At 41.9% G+C, this 13,642-nt stretch overlaps 1 protein-coding gene across 1 annotated transcript; it reads right to left on the bottom strand.

Annotated features, from left to right (window-relative positions):
- Nucleotides 1-260: 260 nt before the first annotated feature.
- LOC103242761 (C-C motif chemokine 23) lies at nt 261-5,259 on the bottom strand. Its single transcript, XM_008011102.3, has 4 exons — nt 5,061-5,259; nt 1,539-1,598; nt 946-1,063; nt 261-511 (listed from the first exon to the last, which is right to left on the bottom strand). The coding sequence occupies exons 1-4, from the start codon at nt 5,134-5,136 to the stop codon at nt 400-402; spliced, it is 366 nt and encodes a 121-aa protein (XP_008009293.3). The 5' UTR covers nt 5,137-5,259; the 3' UTR covers nt 261-399.
- Between the last annotated feature and the right edge of the window lie 8,383 nt (nt 5,260-13,642).

The following is a 13,642-nucleotide window of genomic DNA, read 5'->3' on the forward strand; positions in this document are numbered from 1 at the left end:
TTGTCCCAGTCTGGAAGCAGGACAGGTGCTCCAGCACTTGTTGGTGCTCCCCCTCCACAGGTTTCTCTGTCCAATAAACCTGTGTTGCTGTCGAGCTTCCCCACCTTGTATGTCTCTTTTCTCTGTCCTAACATCCTGTTTCACAGCTACTTGTAGGGCTGAGGTAGGTGGGTTACTTGAGTCCAGGAGGTTAGGCTGCAGTGAGGCAAGATGTGCCAGTGCACTCCAGCCTGGGTGACAGAGACCCTATCACACAAAAAAAGTGAGAAACTCTTTATTAGATGAATTGCTTTAAATCCAGAACACAAGAATAAATGCTTCTTAAAAAAATAATTCAGGAAGGTAGTTGAGGCAAGAAAGTTGGTAGCTGGCAACTTGCGTCCCTTCGCCTTGACAAGTTCAGTTCTTCCTGGCCTTGATCTGTGTGGCCAGCTTCAGCATTATCCTGCAAGCCAGAACTTGCTTATTACTGGGACTGACACATAAACGTCGCCCGTTCTTGGTGAGGAAGCTGGGGAACAAGGGGGAGAAAGGTTACAAACTGAGGTGTGTCCAGCACATGGGGACAGGGGACCCCATTCTCCCTGCCCCTCAGATTTCCCAGTCAACACAGCCAGTTTTTTTTTTCTTTTTTTTCATTCTCTGCTGATGGCAACTCAGGCCAGTGTCCTCTTGAGATCCCCCTCAGCCTGTGGGACTCCGTAGTGACTTATGCGAGCATCCTTGGGCAGACTTGTGCCTGCTTTCTTCTTCCTTCCCCACCCTTTTTCCCCTGGGAATGTCTCATCCCTGATGCCCTGCAGGATCCTCATAAGGACACAGATGCCCCATACCTGGCAGGATCCAGAGGGTGGGCCGTGATGGACACCCATCTATCAGGTCCTCCCTGCAAGATTCTACAGAGTCCTTCTCCCTCAACACATGTTTGGTGAGCTTGGCACTTACATGACACCCGGCTTGGGGCACTTGCTGCTCGTTTCAAGGTAACTCTTCAAGAGTGAACACGGGATGCTTCCTGGGATGTAGGAGGTGCAGCAGTCAGCATTTTTCATAGCGTGAAAGCCTGCAACAAGAGAAAGGGTCGTTTGAGGACCAATCTTTCTCCTCCAGAGCACTGTGGAGGGTGAGAAGGCACGTGGCTCGGAAGAGATGTTTCCTCCTCTGTGGCCGGCACTTGCTGGCATCTCCCTGCTTCAGATCCTCACCAGAGTTGAGCTGTGTGTCTGAGGGCACTCAGGGTGGACCACAGCAGGACCAAGAGCATTTCCCCCAGAAAAGGAAGGCATCTGCAGACACCTGCAGGCATCAGAGAGCACCTTCTGCCCCAAAGGAGCAGACTCTTGGGGCAGCCAGAGGGGAACAGGGAAGGCATCTATGGAGGGGGTTCCCCTAGCCCATCCTGATCTTTCTTGGAGATGTTCACCACCCTCAGGACCCTCTCATTCTCCTCCCATACTGTAAACAGGGACAATGGATCCCATAGTGCAGACCTGCACCTGCTGGCTGCTTTTAAATATATGCCGTATCTGATCACTTACTGTCCAGAACTTCTGGATTTGCCAGTGAAAGCTTTGACATCATGAACCCTGTCTCGGCATCTGGAAGAAAGACAGGACGGGGAAAGAAATCACTGGGCAAGAGCATTGTTTCAGCATCTCCACCCACCCCGTTGCTCAACCCCCTCCTGAGGCAGAAAGGCTCTGAAGCTGGACCACCACCACCTGTCTGGGTTCTAGGCCTGCCTCCTGGCCCATTTATTCCTTTAGGGCCCTGGGACTTTTCAGGGACCTTTTGAAAATGTAGACATGAAAACATTGTGTTGACTCTGAAATACTAAAAGTAACCTCAAAATCTAACATGGTTCAGTTAATGGAATATCTACATGATGTGACGCAGTCTACAAGTCTCTCTACACATTTCTGGAATCCATAGTACTCTGGAAACGGAGAGGTGTTCATCAGCGCATATGGTGGCACAGTATCCTCTTAAGTGAAATGAAGCTATTATGGTCATTATTCATCCCAGTTAGTAGAAATATTCATGTGCTTGTTACAGGAGATTGCTGTGTTTGATTAAAATATTGTTCCCAGGCCTCATCAGGGATAAGTACCATCAATATATGTTTAAGTTTTTACTAAATCATTTTTAAATTGTGGTTATATATATATATATAAAAAATATAAAATTTGCCGTTTGAACTATTTTAAGATTACAGTTCAATAGCATCAAATACATTCAAATAACTCTGCAATTTTCATGACCATTCATTCAGAGAACTTGTTCATTTTGTGAAACTGAAACTCTATATTCATTAAACAACAACTCCCCATTCTTCCTCCCCTTAATCCCTGACAACCACTATCTAGGTCGTGTCTCTGTGGATTTGATTGCTCTAAGTACCTCATGTGAGTGGAATCATACGCTATTTGTCCTTTTGCGACTGGTTTATTTCACTTAGCATAATGTCCTTGATGGTCATCCATATTGTAGCACGTGTCAGAATCTCCTTACTTAAATTTTTTTAAATTTTTATTTTTTCTTACTTCAACATTCAAGGGAATCTCCTTACTTTTTGAGGCCAAATAGATTCCATTGTATGTATGAATCACACTTTGTTTATCTACTAACCTTTTGATGGGCACTTAGTTTGCTTCTACGTTTTGGCTATCGTCATCAATAACGCTGCTGTAAATATGGGTGTACAAAAATCTCTTCATGTACCTGTTTTGAATTATTTTGGATGTATACCCAGAAATAGAATTGCTGCATCATATCATATTAGCTTTTTAAAACCTGAGAAATTCTGCATTCCAAAATTCATCTAGCGCCAAGTGCTTTGGAAATGGGATTGTGGAGCTGCCTCATGCTTGTTAGGCAAATGAAACTAAGCTTTACACTTTTTTCCTTTCTTTTTAATTTTAATCCTCAAAGTTAGTTTATTTCCACAATTGACTGTATCACAGAATAAAGTTAGCTTTAAAATTTGGCCGGGTGCGGTGGCTCATGCCTGTAATTCCAGCACTTTGGGAGGCCAAGGCGGGCAGATCACTTGAGGTCAGGAGTTTGAGACCAGCCTGGCCTACCTGGTGAAATCCCGTCTCTACTAAAAATACAAAAATTAGCCGAGTGTGGTGGCATGCGCCTGTAATTCCAGCTACTAGGGAGGCTGAGACAGGAGAATCGTCTGAACCCGGGAGGTGGAGGTTGCAGTGAGCCAAGATTGTGCCGCTGTACTCCAGCCTGGGCCACAGAATGAGACTCCATCTCAAAATAAAATAATATAAATTTAAATAAATATTTACTTTTAATATAATTTGATAATTATATTAAATATATTTTAAGTACAACGTAATAACTATTAAATATACTTTTTCTTTTTTTAAAATTAATTAAATTTACTTTTATTTTACTTTAAGTTCTAGGATACCTGTGCTGAACGTGCAGGTTCATTACATAGGTATACATGTGCCATGGTGGTTTGCTGCACCTATCAACCCATTATCTAGGGCTTCCACATGCACCGGGTATTCGTCCTAATCCTTTCCCTCCTTTTTCCCTCCACTCCCCAACAGACCCCAGTGTGTGATGTTCCCCTCCCTGTGTCCATGCGTTCTCAGTGTTCAACTCCCACTTATGAGTAAGAACATGTGGTGTTTGGCTTTCTGCTCCTGTGCTAGTTTGCTGAGAATGATGGTTTCCAGCTTTACCCATGTCCCTGCAAAGGACATGAATTCATTTCTTTTTATGGCTGCATAGTATTACATGGTGTATATGTGCCATATTTTCTTTATCCAGTCTATCTTGATGGGCATTTGGGTTGGTTCCAAGTCTTTGCTATTATGAATAGTGCTGCAATAAACATAAATGTGCATGTATCTTTTAATATAATATATAAGTATGCTTTTAATATATTAAAAATAAATACACTTTTAATATAATTTAATAACTGTATTAAATATCTTTTAATATAATTCAATAACAATATTAAATATACTTTTAATATAACTTAATAACCACATTAAATATGCATTTAATATAATTTAACAATTACATTAAATATACTATTAATAATTTTAAAGCCAGCTTTAAAGTTGATATTTACTTAACATTTTGAAACATAAAGACTTAGCAATAACGATTCAGCTGCCAACTTAGTCCCCCAATTGCTTTCTAGTGTTTTCAACTTATTTCTTATATGGTTACATTAAATGAATTATATGTAATGAGGCATGTGGGTGTATTTTAATATGTTCAATATGGTTTGGGTAAGGTAAAAAAAAGATATTAAATGGCCTTGTCTTTCCATAACTACTTCCTTATTAGCTCATATTTTAATTCCACCACTTACTAGTTGTGTGATCTACCAAGTTATCTAAGGTTCTGTGCCTCAGTTTTCTCATTTGTAAAATGTCAATAATAATATGAAAAACTATATAAAAATTGATGTTTTGTTTTCTCCCTACAAAAGTAACATATTTGCATTTTTATTTTTTTATCTAATACATATCCCACAGGGTTGTTAGATAGAATTGATGTGTTAATATCTGTAAGACACTTAGAACAGTGCCTGCCCTGTACATAGGAAGTACTAGAAGTGCATTTGTTAAACAAAAAAATATGATGGTTAGGTGACCTTGGTTGAGTCATTTGTGTGGCTGGTTCCATTTCTTCTCCACAAGGATATTATAGATGATGCTAGATCGTATGTAACAGTTTTAACATCATACAATTCTATGCTTCTTTCTACAAATTTGTAATTTTACTACACTTCTTTTAATTTAGCACTTAATAGTCCTATGTCAGCTAAGGGAAGGTATCAAATAATTTTGCTGTGAAAAAGGAAGTAATTGGCCCCACATTGGACCAGCCATATGTGTATATTCCCCTCCCAGGGTCCAAAGACTGCAGACAGAGCCAGTTCTATATTCTGGCGCTGCTTTTAAATGAGTACCATGACCATGTCTGAGAGGGTGAGTAGTGACAGGAGGGCAATGTGTCTCTGTCCCAGAGCTTGAGTTACCATGAACCTGGTTGCCTGGGAGAAAGCTCACTGGACTCACCATTTGTGACCTGGGCCTGGGATCCAAGGGCAGTAACAAACATGAGGCAGGAGAGGACAGCCACGGAGACCTTCATCCTCCTGGTGGGCAGGCAGGGCTGGCCGAGGACTCCTGGGCTCACTGCTTCCTGGCTCCCAGGATGCCAGCTTTGCCCTTGTATTTATAAGAGGAGGAGGATCAGGAAGTCCCAGGGCAGAGGTCAGAACGCTGTTTTTTGACTTATGATAGTTAACAGGCTCTTTCTAAAATGCGAACAATGCTGGGAATGCAACAGGAAGTAGACGACAAGGATGATTTGGACTGTCCTTGTGGACTTCCCGAATTGTCCCAATAAGTACAGGCAGAGACAGCAAATACTTTATGATGGATCCTTCCCCTGGGAGATTCATTCATCCTCTAAACAGTGGAGTTTTTTTTCCCTCAGGAGCTAACCACCTTCAGATGCTCAAATAGCCTGTACACATGGGGACCACCAGAGAGAACACTTCAACTTGTAGAACTGTGATCTCTGTTGGTAACCACAGCTCATATGACATCCCGTGATGGACAGCCCATGATGTGTACTTACACAGCGTGATTGTCTAGTATAAGCTGAACTACTCTAGAAGATAATGGGTAGAGTGTAGGGCAAGGATGAGCACATGGGAGCTAAAGTATCCCCTTGTGGGGGTAGCCCGCCTTCCTTCTCAATTCTGCACTTAGTCTCTGGAAAGGAATATTCTTCGTCCAGTGTCTGGAGATATCCTTGACTCCTCTCTTTGTCTCATACCCCATATCTAATTCATTAGTAAGTATTTTTGCCTTATTTCAAAAATATAGCCAGAATCTTATTATTCCTTCAAAAGAAAACTCCCATTTATTTCTCTACTACTATTCTCAATGCTTCACTTCTGAGACTACTTGGTACTAGCATAGACTACAGAGGTTAAGGGCTCAGTCCCATGAGACTGGCACCACTTCAGATGCCAATCTCAAATAGTGGGTCCCCAGGTTATCCACAAGTTCTCTTTGACTTGGCTACACATCGGAACTTCCCATGACCCCCTCCTCAGGTTCTGTAATTACTAAAATAGCTTTCAGAACTCAGAAGAACAGTTTACTTACAGGGTTATATTATAAAGCATACAACTCAGGAACAGGTCAGTGAGATGCATAGGGCAAGACATGGGGAGTGGGTTTGGAGCTTCTGTGTCCCATGCAGGTGTGCCACTCTCTCAGCGCCTCCACTGAACACTGTTCCAAGTTCACCAACCTGGAAACTCTCTAAACCCTACTCTCTTAGGTTTTTATGGAGGCTTTATTACATAAGCATGCTTGACTAAATCGTTAACCATTAGTGATCAGATAAATCTCCAGCCTCTCTCCCCTCCCTGGAGTTTGGGGGTAGAGGCTGAAAGTTCCAATCCTCTCACGGTTGGCTCCCATGGCAACCAGCTCTCATCCTTAAGGCTTTCCAAAAGACACTTCATTAACATAAACTCAGGTGTGGTAGGAAGTACTTGTCCAGACTTGCAGGTTGTACGTGCCTCAGTATTGAGCAGATTCTTACGTGCTTCTTACACCTCAGCATCAGAGAATCCCTGGTGCAGGAAAAGAGGGGTGTGCATGATGGATAAGGTGAGGTGCTGTCAGATTATACTATCTTGAGCTGGGCAGAGCCTGTATGCAACTGGCTGCTGTAGTGGTGGCTAGAGTCAGAGATGAAGCTGATAGAATGGAAGTGGTGTACAGAGGTGTCTGACACAGTATTAAATGCATATTTGTTTAGTGAAAGAAAATAAGAAATAGATTTCACAAGATTCACCAATCAATATGTTGATTACGCAACATATTGTCATTTCTTGACAGGGAATGCTTTCAGCTTTTGCCCATTCAGTATGATTTTGGCTGTGGGTTTGTCATAAATAACTCTTATTATTTTGAAGTACGTTCCATCAATACTAGTTTATTGAGTATTTTTAGCATGAAGTATTGTTGAATTTTATCGAAGACCTTTTCTGCATCTATTGAGATAATCATGTAGTTTTTGTCATTGGTTCTGTTTATGTGATGGATTACATTTACTGACTTGCATATGTTGAATCAGTCTTGCATCCCAGGGATGAAGTCGACTTGATCATCGTGGATAAGCTTTTTGATATGCTGCTGGATTCGGTTTGCCAGTATTTTATTGAGGACTTTCGCATTGATGTTCATCAGGGACACTGGCCTGAAATTTCCTTTTTTTTGTTGTGTCTCTGCCAGCTTTTCGTATCAGGATGATGCTGACCTCATAAAATGAGTTAGGGAGGAGTCCCTCTTTTTCTGTTGATTGGAATAGTTTCAGAAGGAATGGTATCAGCTCCTCTTTGTACCTCTGGTAGAATTCAGCTGTGAATCCATCTGGTCCTGCCCTTTTTTTGGTGGGTAGTCCATTAATTACTGCCTCCATTTCAGAACTTGTTATTGGTCTATTCAGGGATTCAACTTCTTCCTGGTTTAGTCTTGGCAGGGTGTATATGTCTAGGAATTTATGCATTTCTACTAGATTTTCTGGTTTACTTGCATAGAGGTGTTTATTGTATTCTCTGATGACAGTTTGTATTTCTGTGGGATCAGTGGTGATATCCCCTTTATCATTTTTTATTATGTCTATCTGATCCTTCTCTCTTTTCTTCTTCATTAGTCTGGCTAGTGGTCTATCTATTTTGTTAATCTTTTCAAAAAACCAGCACCTGGATTCATTGATTTTTCGAAGAGTTTTTCATGTCTCTATCTCCTTCAGTTCTGCTCTGATCTTAGTTATTTCTTGTCTTCTTTTAGTTTTTGAATTTGTTTGCTCTTGCTTCTCTAGTTCTTTTAATTGTGATGTTAGGGTGTCGATTTTAGATCTTTCCCACTTTCTGACGTGGACATTTAGTGCTATAAATTTCCCTCTAAACACTACTTTAGCTGTGTCCCAGAGATTCTGGTACATTCTGTCTTTGTTCCCATTGGTTTCAAATAACTTATTTATTTCTGCCTTAATTTCATTATTTACTTAGTAGTCATTCAGGAGCAGGTTGTTCAGTTTCCATGTAGTTGTGCAGTTTTGAGTGAGTTTCTTAATCCGAACTTCTAATTTGATTGCACTGTGGTCTGAGAGACTGTTATGATTTCTGTTCTTTTGCACTTGCTGAGGAGTGTTTTACTTCCAATTATGTGTTTTATTTTGGAATAAGTGCTATGTGGTGCTGAGAAGAATGCATATTCTGTTGGGGTGGAGAGTTCTGTAGATGTCTATTAGGTCCGCTTGGCCCAGAACTGAGTTCAAGTCCTGAATATCCTTGTTAATTTTCTGTCAAGTTGATCTGTCTAATATTGACAGTGAGGTGTTAAAGTCTCCCATTATTATTGTGTGGGAGTCTACGTCTCTTTGTAGGTCTCTAAGAACTTGCTTTATAAATCTGGGTGCTCCTGTTTTGGGTGCATATATATTTAGGGTAGTTAGCTCTTCTTGTTGCATTGATCCCTTTACCATTATGTAATGTCTTTCTTTGTCATTTTTTATCTTTGTTGGTTTAAAGTCTGTTTTATCAGAGACTAGGATTGCAGCCTCTGCTTTTCTTTGCTTGCTATTTGCTCGGTAAGTATTCTACCATCCCTTTATTTTGAGCCTATGTGTGTCTTCGCATGTGAGATGTGCTGAATACAGCACACTGCTGGGTCTTGACTCTTTTGTCCAATTTGCCAGTCTGTGTCTTTTAATTGGGGCAGTTAGCCTGTTTACGTTTAAGGTTAATACTGTTATGTGTGATTTTGATTCTGTCATTATTATGTTAGCTGGTTATTTTGCCAATTAGTTGATGCAGTTTCTTCACAGTGTCAATCATCTTTACATTTTGGTATGCTTTTGCAGTGACTGATACAGGTTTTTCCTTTCCATATTTAGTGCTTCCTTCAGGACTTCTTGTAAGGCAGGATTGGTGGTGACAAAAATCACTCAGCCTTTGCTTGTCTTAAAGGATTTTATTTCTCCTTCACTTATGAAGCTTAGTCTGGCTGGATATGAAATTCTGGGTTGAAAATTCTTTTCTCTAAGGATGTTGAATTGGCCCCCACTCTCTTCTGGCTTGTAGGGTTTCTGCAGAGAGATCCACTGTTAGTCTGATGGGCTTCCCTTTGTGGGTAACCAGACCTTTCTCTCTGGCTGCCCTTAACATTTTTTCCTTCATTTCAACCTTGGAGAATCTGATGATTTTGTGCCTTGGGTTTGCTCTTCTTGAGGAGTATCTTTGTGGAATTCTCTGTATTTCCTGAATTTGAATGTTGGCCTGTCTTGCTAGATTGGGGAAGTTCTCCTGGATAATATCCTGAAGTGTGTTTTCCAATTTGATTCCATTCTCCTCATCACTTTCAGGTACACCAATCAATTGTAGGTTTGGTCTTTTCACATAGTCCAATATTTCTTGGAGGCTTTGTTCAATCCTTTTCATTCTTTTTTCTCTAATTTTGTCTTCATGCTTTATTTCATTAAGTTGATCTTCAGTCTCTGATATCCTTTCTTCTGCTTGATCAATTCGGCTATTGATACTTGTGTATGCTTCACAAAGTTCTTGTGCTGTGTTTTTCAGCTCCATCAGGTCTTTTTTGCTCTTCTCTAAACTGATTATTCTAGTTAGCAGTTCCTGTAACCTTTTATCAAGGTTCTTAGCTTCCTTGCATTGGGTTAGAACATGCTGCTTTAGCCTGGAGGAGTTTGTTAGTACCCACCTTCTGAAGTCTACTTCTGTCAATTCATCAAACTCATTCTCTGTTAAGTTTTGTTCCCTTGCTGGCGAGGAGTTGTGATCCTTTGGAGGAGAAGAGGCATTCTGGCTTTTGGAATTTTCAGCCTTTTTGCAAAGGTTTTTATTCATTTTTGTGGATTTATCTACCTTTGGTGTTTGATGTTGGTGACCTCTGGATGGTGTTTTTGTGTGGGTGTCTTTTTTGTTGATGCTGATGCTGTTGCTTCTGTTTGTTAGTTTTCCTCCTAACAGTCAGGCTGCTCTTCTGCAGGTCTGCTGGAGTTTGCTTTAGATCTCCTCCAGACCCTGTTTGCCTGGGTATCACCAGTGGAGGCTGCAGAACAGCAAAGATTGCTGCCTGCTCCCTCCTCTGAAAGCTTCATCCAAGAAGGGTACCTGCCAGATGCCAGCCGGAGCTCTCCTGTATGAGATGTCTGTTGACCCCTGCTGGGAAGTGTCTTCCAGTCAGGAGGTGTAGGGGTCAGGGACCCACTTGAGGAGGCAGTCTGTCCCTTAGCAGAGCTTGAGTGCTGTACTGGGAGATCTGCTGCTCTCTTCAGAGCCGGCAGGCAGGAATGTTTGTTTGCTGAAGCTGTGCCCACAACTGCTCCTTCCCCCAGGTGCTCTGTCCCAGGGAGATGGGACTTTTATCTATAAGTCCCTGACTGCGGCTGCTGGCTTTCTTTCAGAAATGCCCTGTCCAGAGAGGAGGAATCTAGAAAGGCAGTCTGACTACAGCAGCTTTGCCGTGCTGAGGTGGGTTCCATACCCAGTTCAAACTTCCCGGTGGCTTTGTTTACACTGTGAGGGGAAAACTGCCTACTCAAGCCTCAGTAATGGTGGACCTCCCTCCCCACTACCAAGCTTGCATGTCCCAGGTAGACTTCAGACTGTTGTGCTGGCAGCGAGAATTTCAAGCCAGTGGATCTTAGCTTGTTGGGCTCCATGGGGGTGGGATTCACTGAGCAAGACCACTCGGCTCCTTGGCTTCAGCCCCCATTTCTAGGGGAGTGAACAGTTCTGTCTTGCTGGTGTTCCAAGTGCCACTGGGGTATGAAAAAAACTCCTGCAGCTTGCTCAGTGTCTGCCCAAATGGCCACTCAGTTTTGTGCTTGAAACCCAGGGCCCTGGTGATGTAGGCACCCGTGGGAATCTCCTGGTCTGTGGGTTGTGAAGACTGTGGGTAAAGCATAGTATCTGGGCCAGATAGCACTGTCCATCACAACACAGTCCCTCATGGCTTCCCTTGGCTAGGGGAGTGAGTTCCCCGACCCCTTGTGTAATTTATATGGACCTAGGGAGACTGAACAAAGGGGGTGAATGTGGGAATAAAAGACAAGAGACAAAAGAGTATATTTGGAAGAAGGGGTCGGGGGCACTTTGCCTCTAGTGGACAAGGGCCATGAGCTTTACATACCCCTCAATATTTATTAGGCAAAAGAGATAGTGAGAAGGGAGTTCGAAGAAGGGGTCAGCTGCTTGGTCCAGAGTAGGCTTGTAAGACTGTATTGTGCTTCCAGGGTAAGGCAATGCCCCACCGTGTTCCTGCTCACCCTTCATGGGCTACACCCACTGTCTAACCAGATCCAATGAGATGAACTGGGTACCTCAGTTGGAAATGCAGAAATCACCTGACTTCTGGGTTGGTCTCACTGGGAGCTGCAGACCAGAGTTGTTCCTATTCAGCCATCTTGCCCAGGAATCCTTGTGCACGATCTTAAATGGCCTATTAAGTGAGGAAAACTTCCTTCTTAAGCAACAAGGGGAATAACAGAACCTGCCAACTCATCTTCTTGTTTCTCCTGATGTGTAAGACTGGGCCCAGGTCCTTTTTAGAGAAACAAAACCAATCCAAACAATATCTCTTTAAAGAGGCCTGCAGCTAAAGTCTGCGCTATGCCATGCAATTGAAACTGCTCTAGGGTTGCACAGAGATAGAGTCCCTTAAATACCTTCTGACTATTCCTGTATACCAGCCACTGTATGTGTATTTGGTGATACCAAGTCAGGTGAATTGTTTTCAGTTTTGCACCAAACGTTTCTCCTAACTCACACTGGTGATTTGAAATTAGATCTTGGTTTAATATTTAACTAATTCCTTCCTTTGATAGACTGTTTGCAAAAATGGGTGCAATAATTCCTACCACCCAGTGTGCATACCCTTGGGAAGTCCCTTCCCCTACTTAATCTGGTCTTGGCTATGTGACTCTCTTTGGACAATGAGACAATAGAAAATGTGATGAAAACAGAGGCCTGAAAAGTGCTGGTGCATTGATACTTGCATTATTAGTATTTTGCTGCTGAGAACTTTTATGCCACCACGTGTGGCAGCCTATGGTAGCCTTCCAAAGGAGGAGAGACCACAAGGAGAGAAAGGTCTCCAGATATCCCAGGGGTCCCAGCTGAAAGGTCATCCTAGGTCTTCAAAACCTGGCTGAGCTGGCTCAGACCAGGAGAACAACCCATCCAACCCACAGAATTGTGAGAATAGCTGTTTGCTATTTTAAGTCACTACCTTTTGTGGTGATTTGTTTATTATTTTAAGTCACTACTTTTTGTAGTGATTTATGATGCAGCAAAAGCTAACTGATAATCCTCCCTTTGGGCAATAAGGATAGATTTATCTTTTTTATAAATTTGCTGAAGGCAAAAGTAATAGTTCCTTATTCAAGAAGAGGCTTGTTGCCTTATTTAAAAAATTTTTTTTGAAACAAGGTCTTCTTTCGTTCACCCACGCTGGAGTGCAGTGGCAGAATCATGGCTCACTGCAGTCTTGACCTCCCAGGCTCAAGTGGTCCTCCCACCTTAGCCTCCCAAGTAGCTGGTACTACAGGCATGCATCACCATGCCTGGCTAACTTTTAATTTTTTTTTTTTTTTTTGTAGAAATGGGGTCCTGCTATGTTGTCCAGGCTGGTTTTGAACTCCTGGGCTCAAGTGAACCTCCCACCTCCACATCCCAAAGTGTTAGGATAACAGGTGTGAGCCACTGTGCCTGGCTGAGGCTTGTTGCTTTTAATTAAACTGGGTACTTGTTACAGAAGGACTACATAAATCTTAGTAAAGATGCTTTATTCTAGTTAGGGTAGAGATAGAGGATTGAGGAAACTCCTGCCATCCGGAGTTGTAGAGCCTTTGTGGCCATTGGGGATTTCAAGGGAGGTCCAGATACATCCCTTTGGATTGGGATGAAGAGAAACATTTCTGAAAGGGATAGCATTTGATGCAGGTCTCAAAAGTAGGACAGAGACTGCATACTGCTTCAAAAGGCAGAGAAGGGAGGAAGAAGATTCTAGTCAGCTGTAACTGCAACTAAGAATAGTAAATAGTTGCAATGAGACATGGGCTACTTACTGTTTTATGTTTTACAAGTAGTATATAATTAAATCTTAATTACAACCTGGTGAAATAGGTACAGTCATTATCTCTTTTTCCAGGTAAGGCTATGGAGACATAGAGCAATAAAGTAATTTGCTAGTATTTGCTATATACCCACATGGATAGTAAAGGGCAAAGCTGGCATTTAAACCAAGGTTTCTCTGATACTAGATCTTACTATTTTAGACAAAGGCATGGAAATGATCAAATTGAGGCATATTTTGGATGTGTCCATAGTATACAAATAATGTACACATAAGCATGATCATTAATGCTTTTAAATTGGACTTTTTATTTTGAGGTAATTGTAGATTCACATGCAATTGTAAGAAATAATATGGAGAGATCCTGGGTAGTGTACTCTTTACCAAGTGTAAAAGTTGACCATACAGTTGGATCATTCTTGTCATACCCAACTAAAACAGAGTTGAGATGCCAGGAGCAGAAAATGCTGAGG

The sequence above is a fragment of the Chlorocebus sabaeus genome, chromosome 16, assembly GCF_047675955.1.
Source record: "Chlorocebus sabaeus isolate Y175 chromosome 16, mChlSab1.0.hap1, whole genome shotgun sequence".
NCBI lineage: Eukaryota > Metazoa > Chordata > Mammalia > Primates > Cercopithecidae > Chlorocebus > Chlorocebus sabaeus.

Bases quoted from the DNA above. Each gene is read 5' to 3' on its own strand.
- LOC103242761 (XM_008011102.3), bottom strand. From the start codon at position 5,136: ATGAAGGTCTCCGTGGCTGTCCTCTCCTGCCTCATGTTTGTTACTGCC. The intron at 1,599-5,060 runs GTGAGTCCAGTG...TCTTTCTTCCAG, and splicing joins CCAGGCCCAGGTCACAAATG to ATGCCGAGACAGGGTTCATG. The intron at 1,064-1,538 runs GTAAGTGATCAG...CTCTTGTTGCAG, and splicing joins AAATCCAGAAGTTCTGGACA to GCTTTCACGCTATGAAAAAT.